The 10361-nt window shown below is 35.6% G+C and overlaps 1 protein-coding gene across 1 annotated transcript in view; it reads right to left on the bottom strand.

Moving 5' to 3' along the window:
* Positions 1–10361, bottom strand: part of PIP5K1B (phosphatidylinositol-4-phosphate 5-kinase type 1 beta) — a 95376-nt gene that overhangs the window by 9714 nt on the left and 75301 nt on the right. Inside the window, exons 13-15 of the mRNA XM_005420853.2 lie at positions 7797–7952; positions 6912–7056; positions 421–538 (exon numbers count right to left, since the gene is read on the bottom strand). Coding sequence (XP_005420910.1) covers positions 421–538; positions 6912–7056; positions 7797–7952 — 419 coding nt within the window. The remainder of the gene's footprint in view (positions 1–420; positions 539–6911; positions 7057–7796; positions 7953–10361) is intronic.

The raw sequence follows: 10361 nt of genomic DNA, 5'->3' as shown, positions 1-10361 counted from the left end.
CTTTACTTTCTTCAAACTCAGTGATATAAACACAGAACTTTCCAACCTGAGAAATTTTTATTTCTATATTGCGAAGTATTCTACGTGAAGAGGAAAGATTTTGTTGTTGTTTTTGTTGGTTTGGGTTTTGGTTTTTTTCCCTCCAATAGGAAACAACAGAAAAGACCTCCTACCGTTAGAGAAAAACTGAAAGGTGTTTTGGCATACTTCATTATTAATGCAATAGTTAATATGCATATAAATTCTTTAGGTACTTGCTTTGGCAAATCATACCTATGCAAACTTATGCATGTTTCATACAAAAAAGAAACTCAATAAACCTCTGGATTGAAGTTGAGCAGGTATTTTAATAATTTACTGAGCCTGAGTCAAAGCAATTACAGGCAAAAAAAGCCCATTAGAAACAGTTTGACAACTTACTAAGTAGACATCCAAAACTGAAGCATTATCATTTTCCATTTCCAACGTGCTCTGTTCTGAAGTCAAATAGATGGCACTGTCTCCCAAAGTGAATGTTGAACTTGAAGGTAACCCTTTACTGCAAAGAGAAGTGAGAGTACAGTCAACCAAAACCCCATGTTACAAAGCTCAGTCATAACTGAAAATTTTAAAATAAGTTTCTCTATTAAACATTAAAATCTTCAAAATACTTGGAAAAAAGGAATGCAAATAAACAAATATAGATATGTTGGCAATGGCTAGATAACAGGAAGCTCATATTTGACTAATTGCACAATTTATTTTTGCATTTACTAAAATTTTATCAGAAAGTATTGCTATTACTGAGTTTCAATATTTATTTAATGAATTAAACTATGTCACAGTAAATGTCACATAATTACATTAATCTCAAAATGCATTATTTCCACATCACACATGATGTAAATTTTGGCAGCATTTTGTAATTCAAAATGGGGAAAAAAAGAGTAAGCAATTAGGCACATTGTAACATTAGTAACATTGGACTTTTCCATGCAGACACAGTTTACTAGCAGCCATAAGTTCAGACGGAAAAGTGGGAGAACAGGAGTGTATTGTAATTAGTACATCTATGCAAGGGAGTAATGTTTACAGAGCAGGTGCATTCTATTACTTTATTCATTGATTGATTTTTTGTTCTCTGCCTTACAGAAATTATGTGAAACTGCAAATGCACCTCCACACAAATCTCATTTTGTAACACACTTGGTCAACAAAGCTGAAACTCTCAAAGGTGTTTTAATGGACTCAGATGTCCCTTATCGCATATCTTAATAGCTGCCAGAAATTAGGCTCCAGGCTGCCTTGAAAACTCAACTGTCAGTTCTGCAGGGACATATTTTAGAAGTTTTTACCTGTTTACAGACAAGGTGAAAAGCAAAAATTCTGAATTATAACTTGGTATGGAAACATGGTTACAGCCATCAGTCCAGATATGACTAATTTTCCACTCTCTTTGTACTACTTTAAGTATATTTCAGATAGGATAGAACTTCAGAAAGGGCAAAACTAGCATGCACAATTCAACATGCAGAAACTAGCATGTAAAGTTGAAATTCAAATGCTCAACAAAATAATGAATCAATGTCATACTGGAACAGAGCTTTACATTCACCACATTACAATGTTCCTTTTATCATGTAATGCGCTTGACATTTTTTCAAAAGCAAGACTATTTCTCTTGTACTTGGATGACCTAGGTCACATTGACTTAGCATTATTCTCATATGTGTAACTTGAATTCTATTGAGTAGTGTAAAAGAGTAAAACCAAATATCTTGTAATTAATCTTTTAACAGCAATACACATGCTGTCAGCAGTTGGTAACTGAAGTTCAAATTTCTTCAATAGCATCATCATAGCTGCATTTATTGCCAGTTTTAATGCAGCCTGATTTTAATGAGATTGATAAGGCAAAGCCATATTGGGGGTGGCACAGGAAAGAAGTGAAATCCCCTTACACACAGTGTTTCAGAAAGAGAAGTTCAGAGGAACAGAGTTTTAATACGGTTTCTACAGTGCGCTGAGTTCTCATCCTTAATTCTTAGGTTGAATAAGAAAAACCAAGCAAAAAAAACCCCAAAAAACCAAAATAACCCAAACACTTTTACAGGTATTTTCTCGCATTCAGTAATGACCAGCCATAAGGAGCATGCTCAACTATGCTGTTGCACTCCTCTGGCTAAAACGTTCTATTTGATCTTGGTTCTTAATTAATAAAGAAAAAAAGAAGCAAAAATAATTCCATGATTAGAGAACTGGGAAAGCTTTGTTTTACTTTAAGCCACAATTACACGTTGTTTCAATCATAGTCAAATTTTCTTTCCCATGGGGATACCCCCAGTGACTCGGTGCATCTGTTCATAGTGTTAGAGCACTCAAGCCTTTTTCTTCCACCCAACTGCTTATTATCATGAAGCATGTGTGAATTTAGTCCACTTTGAATCAGATTCAAACAAAGTTGTCTAAGCTTCAGAAGCTAACAGTAAGTAGTGTGTGGACAGAGAGAACATTGAAATTTAACGCACAAATTTTGTTATGCAGAACACCAACTGGCAAAAGGGGTGCTTAATGTTCCTTACAACACAAAAAAACCTATAATCCCTGTCACTGGAAAAAATAGCAGAACAGCATTTCAAAGTCTGGATGCTTCAGGAAGCTTGACTGTGTAAGAGAACAAACCCACAATCCCTCAAAGCCTTCCAAAATTCCAAGTCGTCTCCACCAAGAAACAGCAATACAAAGGTAAGATAAAAAATTGAAAAATACATTGATAAGAAGAAAGAAGGAGAAGGCAGAAGTCCAGACTACATATACATCTTCCAGAAATGAGGTATAGAATGCATAAAGAGAAAGAAGAATTAGATTTCATGTAGATTTTTTTTCCCTTAGGCTCAGATGTATCAGAACAATTCAGCAGTCCTCCTTATATAGATCATAGCATCTTGGCATTGCTCTTAAGAGGGAGGTGAAGCACCCCTTTATGCATAATGGGATTTTGTTTGGGTTTGGGACTGGAGAGTCCCATGAGACCTGCTGAAAAATATATTGAAAGAATACTTTCTATATTCTTGGGATATTTAAACAAGAATTGTAAAACATCTACAGTTTGAAACATTTTGAAATATTTTAAAGTTTCAAACATTTCCAGAAGCACCATTGACCTTCTTCAGCTCTTTGCAATTCTAAAAGCTATGTCAAGTGAGACAAGAGTCAGAGTGCTTAGGGCACTCAGATTTGTCCTCTTTAATTTAATTCATCAGTACTAAATAGGAAAACTTTTCCTGGAAGGGGAAAATATCTGTTATCACTTCTGCTATAAAAATAATTCCTAATACAATATGTAAGTATTACATTTCCTAAGATAAAACAGATAAACCCTTTCAAATAAGCAGTTTTGGACTAATAATTACATTTTCTAGTGGAAAACAGACTCTTTAGGGACTAAAATATCTCTGCACCAAATATAAACCTACTTGAGGAATAGAAAATATTTAAAAAATTTAATAGAAGCAATAAATTGTCAATTCTGTTCTTTTACTAAAGGAATACTTGAGATTACTTATGATAAAACCACTTGACTGAGAAACTGCTTCATGAAAAAGAAACCAGCTGTCTTCTGACATACAAGAAGGCCTACATTTACTGAATAGCATATGCCATGATTGTCTTTTTTTTCTTTTTCCTTCTGTTTTTAGATCCAGTCCTTTTTGTGCTGAAAAATACAGCCATTTCCACCTCTCCATGAATCTTTCATTTTTACTAATTCCTGTTGACACTGTCTGGATAGCACCTTGGGTTTCCTCTACTTTTTAAGCAACTGAGGAATAACTTGGTGAAAACAATCAGCTTGCAGCCTCGAAAAACACTCCTTATAAGTTGTATGTTTATGACTGTTCTCTTTTTCACTTTAATCACAAGTCCCTAAACACTTCTTTGCACTGCATACCAATTAGTTATGCTAGTTTTAACCTGCACCAAGACAGCTTTACAAAAGCCCTCCTCGTAAGACACAGCATCAAGAGCTGGCTCCAACTCAGCAAGTCACCTCCGTCTGCTTAACCTCAGCAGCAGCAGTTTCTTCCTTTCTACCCACAGATGCTGAGCACTCTCAAGGAGAGAGGGTGCTGACCACCTTTCTTATGTTATAAGCCATTTGCCTCTCCTTGGGGAAGTATTACATTGGATAACAGAGGGTAATTCTCAAGAAAAAACCCAAATAGAAAATATGGTGTGTGCTTCAAGGTATCGAAAAGTATTATTACTCTCTTTTTAATGAGGAAAATAATAGCATCTGTTTTCTAAGTAGTATGGGCGCATACTGCTCATTAGTAGGAGTCAAGGAAATGTACAAATATCACATCATTACTAAGCACACAGGACTCTCCTCCTTTATTACCTTAAACCAGAAATTTCTGACAGGTTACAAGCAAATTCATGTACTCTCTACTTTGTGCTATGTTACTTTGAATAACTATAAAAAAGCCTGATGAAGAAGATGCCAAACTCTAATTCTAATAAATAACAAAGCAGAACGTCATAGTCAACTACATATTTAAAGATTGAAAGCAGGCTCACATTTGTAAACAAATCTTTAATTCAGGCTTTGTTTCAAAGACTGCTCCAAGCTTTCTGTTTATCAGACAAATGGTAAAGTGATGAGTCCTGCATCACATAATTTTCTAATATTCAAAAGAAGAACTCTGGCAAGAAAAAACTCAGATCTGAATCTACAATTCACTGCATCATTGTAGCACGGGTTTTTTTGGTGGGTTTATTTCCCTGCTAGCTTTTTTTATGAGAGGACTGAAGTTCCTTGAGTGAACCATAAAAACATAAGTAAAACTTTAGATGTATATATTTTTTAGTGCCAAGAAGAAGGAATGACCTCCCTGAATTGATGCCAAAAGAAGTGGGCACAAAACAGCAGGTGCCCAGAATCTTATGGAAATTAGTTCAATACTGAGCATGCTTTGCAGCTTTCTTAACTCCTAGCTATGACAGGGAAGCTAATCCTCATGAATTGTGCATACTGAAATTGTGACACACACCACTAATAATGAGAATTAAAAACTGCCTCCAGGCCCTAGCTGAAGAGGGCATACCTAGACCAGCAAAGATGTTAGTTGGTAAGTCCCTATAGCAGATCTCTTGGCTACAGTGCAGATGTTTTGGCAGAAGATGTGGAGAGAACCACACATACTGGTACCAGGTCTGCTGTGTCAGAGAACGTGCCCTCTCGTGAAGATGAAGTCCATACCTGGACTGCAGACACTAACAGCCTCATTTTTTAAGATACCCATGCTAATCACATAGCTGGCTTGCATTAGAGGTTATTTCATTGACTGCATCACTACTGGGAAGTAAATTAGTCTAGATGTGCAATCATAGTGTAGAACTGCTATTTTGGAGTATGCTTACAGTACAATATAGTAGAATGACTTATATGTTTTCTTTATAGTTAATTTTTTAGAGAGTAAAGAATACTTGAAACACTTTAAATCTGAAGTCTTTATTCAGACAACTTCACCATTTGCTTTTCCTGACTGATGCTGATACAAAGCAGTTCTATATTTTTATTTGATGCTTAAAGTGCTCTATAACTTTATTTCTATCAAAGAAAAAACTTTGTGAAAGATCATGACTGTTGAAGTCCTATAGGTAACACAAGTTGAAGTGAATGAGATTTATTTCTACTAATACTTATTCATCAGTAGTTTTATTTCCTAAAGCTTGTGCAGAAAAATTTTTGTTCTGCAATAAAAACTTCATCTTCATTAAACCCAAAACATGCTTCATTCCAATTTTTATAGCAAATCATCAGACATATGGAAGATGCCACATCAGTGAAATTTTTTTCAACATAATGGAAGTGGAAGCTGTAAATATCACTATCATCAAGTAATGCTGCAAGTCATTTTACTTTTTATGTAAATACAGTTGTCAAATATTTAACAGGATCTAAAAACCTGCTGCCTCAAGATTGTTTTTAAAATAACTTGATTTTTTGGGCAACATGCAGTTTACAGGACAGAACTACATCTTGGCACATTAGTGCATTTGTCAAATTTAATACATAGAGGAGTTCAGTCCAAATTTTTCCAAGCAATATTCAAGATGCTTGAATGGCTACCCTTCTTGATGAAAACAGGCAAAGAAATGGCTCAATACACAGTAAAGAGATCTGCAAGCAGGCAAAGCGACACAACACAGCACACTTCAGGTTCACAAGGGAGCATACAGGCACGTACAATCTCCCAGCAAGACGTACTTGCTTAAACATGGTATTGGACTGACACAGCTGAAATATATTCAAATACAACTCAAATCACATTTAACCTAGCTCACTAGCATCTGCACAACTTTTCTTGGGACATTCCTGTTTTTATACTTCCGGATTAAAATCAAACAGGCTCTAAGCATACCCGTGGATGAAGTTTCACAGAAATTTACTTCAGAAAATGGTTGTTAGGGAAGAATTTAAAGCAGACCATTCAGTGTACATTCACTGTGCATTCAGAATAAAGAACAAATTTTCCTTTTCCTAGCACATCATTTTCTGCAGCTGTTTCAGTCTACAGCCAGGTTACAAGGAGTACTTCGTACCCTGACCTTATGGTACAGACTAAGGCCCACGCAAAGTTTAGATATTCAATTTAGTTTTGGAACATGAAGAAAAATTCATATAACATTTTTCACCATGTTTATGCTTTCTATTTCATGATCCCCAATTACAATATGTATAATTACAAAGAAACACATTATAAATCCTACAAGTTTTTGGCACCCCTCCTTCACTGGAAAGGTTAAAGACTGAGTTACAGAGACATTTGCCCCTTCTGTTTCTTATTTTGCAGAGCCCCCTTTTGTTGAGCACAGTGTTAAACTTCTAGCAGAACAGAGGAAAATCCTCTAACATATTCGGCCTTTACCTGCTAGAATAGAGTGTAGGTTGATCATGTTGACAGCGATCATCCGCATTCAAGGAAGAAGAAGAAAGTGTGGTTGCCAAGGAAGCTGCTTCAAACAGAGATTGAGTGCTTGGCACTAGATCCGGCCGGTGGTGTGAACCTAGTACTGCATATGCAGAAATAAAGAACAATGTTAACAAACTTAATTTTGAATTTAGCCCAAGAATCTTCATGTAAGTATATCAAGTCCCATAGTGCCCTCACAAGCTTCTTGAAGTTTCCTAATGTTTGAATTGATGAGATGGTATTATTCATATGCCCATACCCACGCTCTACATATTACACAGTGAATTTCAGCTGCTAACAAGTACATTCAGCAGAATACAGAGTAACTCCAAAGTCAAATATTAAACAGAGGTATGAGTTATGAATTCTTCTCAGTCTGAGGACTATTCTCATGCTCATTTATCAGATTGGATTAGGTCATTGGCTCTGCTTTCATCATGGCTGCAGGCAAGTTCTGAAAGGGGCAAAGTTGTATCGCTTAAAAAAAACTCTGGGAACATGAACTGAGCTTCAAAACACTTAATGTGACATGCTTCTTTAGAGGTCAGTGAAAAGGATAACATTGGCTCTGGCCTAAATTTTCTACCTGGCCTGAATACCTTTTTTCAGCATGTCCTGAAATCTGAAAGTTTAACATCATGCTATGAACTTTGATTCTGACTTTGTCTTGCTTCTGAAGGTCGATTTGGACAAATATTACTAACTACTCTCTCCCTAAGAATAACCTGACTCTGATTTTGAGAGTTCAGCCATACTAGTAATGTTCTAGTTACAGGACTTCTAGAGCTTATACAAAATTGTTAATAACATAATTCAGGTTGTTAATTTGAAAGACCATACCTTCTTCATCAAGGCTGGCATAACTTTGTCCTTCAGCAAGAATGCCATGCTTTTCATCCTTCCACTCCTGGCTAATTGCACACACTATTTCTTGTGATGCTGCCTTTAGGGCTGTGATGGAATTACACCGTTTCTTTGAAGGTGAAGGCTTTAAAGCTGCATTACCAAATGAACATAGATGTTGAATGATGTCATCTTATCTCCCTACACATCTTTAAAAGCAAATGCAAAAGTAAGCCATATAGAAAATAAAGGTTTTGAATACAGATGAAGAACATATCCAGAAACCTACTTAACAAACATTACATTAAAACTAGAGGGAAAGGTATTGTTATTTCATCTTCAAGAGATGTATTTTTGTCTTTTTCAGTTTCTTACTGCTTATTATAGGACAATAAGGCAAGTCACTGGCACCACTGATTTAAAAAGCTCCTCTGGAGTACCAACCTATGTAATCAGAGACAGAATGATACAGAAAAAACCCCAGAAAATACAAAAATGGAAAAGACATTTGGAGTATTCTGAGAGGTTATGATCTCTTTTTTGAGCTGTGAACTACTTCTATGTAATGCTACTGAAGAATTTCCACTTCAGACTCATCTGTCAAACATTTCTTTTCGGATACAATAAACACTTCCAAAGTCTTGATGGCCTACACACTCAGGTATCAGCACCTCTTTTATAAGTCTTAGCAGGGCTTGCCTATTTAAAAAGCATTTTGAATCAAACTCTACAACTGATCATTGGCGCTACTACTGAACCATGACCCCCATCTGTAGTTCTTCTCCGGAAGGATGGCGGCTATTTAATTTAGTGTTTTTCAGCTGCTGGCTGCTATCTCCATGCATTGGCTGCAAAGTTACTTCAGATGCACTATAACACTTCTTTCATTGCTTTACTACAAAGTTCAAATTAAACACATCAAGTCACTTGGCTGAACACTGAAGGAAAGAATCAGATACATAGTTCCAGGGTATTTTTAAAAAAGAACATAGAAGAGAGTTGCTGAGCTAGCCTCTGCCCAAGGCTAAATCCACTTAATAAGTTTTTGTTGTTAATTATGCATGGTTGTTCTGTGCACTAGGGGAAAAACCAGATTCAGAACAGGGCTAAAGTGTTTAAACTGAAATGTCTGACTCAAAGCTTAGAAATAATATTTCTGAAGGCAGGAAGACTCCTAATTTTTAATGAAAGAATAATAATGCATTTGAACCATTAATCTGTATAAAAGGGCATTAACAGCCCTGTATACAGAGGAAATCAATAAGAGTAGGATACTTAGACAGGTTAATTGCCTGGGAAAATGAGACAGATTAATTAAGATCAGAGAGAAAATTAGGCATGATATACTTTAATAATACATTGTAGGCTTCAAATACAGAACAGGTTGTGTCTTGTCCTGGAACAAATCTAGCAGTCAGAATTAGAAAGAATTGGGGAAAAAAAGACGCAGATGTTGACGTAAGATATATGGTATTTATTTTGCCATATAAAATATAAAATATAAAATATTTATTTTGCCATATAAAATGGAGGGAATGTCAAGGAGGGACATGTCAAGTAGTAAGGAGCAGACACTCTTTATTCTTTATCAATGCAGAGAAGTTCCTTTGAGTATTGTCTCAGACAGCAGAACTCCCACCAGTCCTTTGGCAAAATTATTCTAAGATTTAAAGAGAACTGGGTCTCAGGAGGCTGCTTTCTCCTTTAAGCTGAATTTTGCTTCACATTTTGTCACATTGCATCAGTTGTTTCTATTTTCTTATTAATCAATCTTTTACAAAGGACTTTGAACACTTTTAATTGTTAGTTTACTCTAGTATTTGTAGTCATTTTTGGTTTACTTAGATCTTATTTTGTTCTAGTGTTTGTTTGTATTTTGTTATCTCTCTGTCCACACAGAATTGTTTCTCACTTCAGATAACTAACGAAAATGTTAAGAGACCAGCATAACACTGGTCAAAAAGTATTTGCAAAACACCTTCTATCAGTTTAAGACAATGCCATATGTTTAACATTTCTCCTGTAGTATTTGAGCCGAGCGACCATTCCACATTTTAACACTCAAACTCCAAAGCAAATACACTTCAATGAGCAGGATTATGAAACTGCTAACTCAGATCCATTTTAAAGTACAAGTTCCTCTACAAATTAGGTAATTCTAGCTCATCAGTTAATACTTATTTGTCAAGAACACTGCTTTATAAATAAACCCTCAACTCAGAAAACACTCTGTCCTACAGGGTAATCAAAACCAGCCATTCTCTTACTAAAAAGAAACGAAAAAAAAAGGTGCAATTTCAGCATCACCTCCATGTGTTTAAAAAATAATTTGGTAGCAAAGCAGCAAGTTAGTATGTGTGCACACTATTCAAAACACCTAATCTGTATGTCTTACTGTAAGGTTTTATACCACTTATGATAATTGTTGGAAAAAAACCTCATTGCTCACAATAATCCAAACAGATTTTCCCCAAAGAACTGCCTAGACCCATCAAACCTCAAGCACTCACCTTTGCCTTGCCAGTATATTTATTAGAGACTTTCTTACTGCACACACATTGA

The sequence above is a fragment of the Geospiza fortis genome, unplaced genomic scaffold (genome assembly GCF_000277835.1).
Source record: "Geospiza fortis unplaced genomic scaffold, GeoFor_1.0 scaffold12, whole genome shotgun sequence".
Lineage (NCBI taxonomy): Eukaryota > Metazoa > Chordata > Aves > Passeriformes > Thraupidae > Geospiza > Geospiza fortis.
Note: the sequence above shows the minus strand (reverse complement) of the source record. Positions and strands in the feature narration are given on the sequence as shown.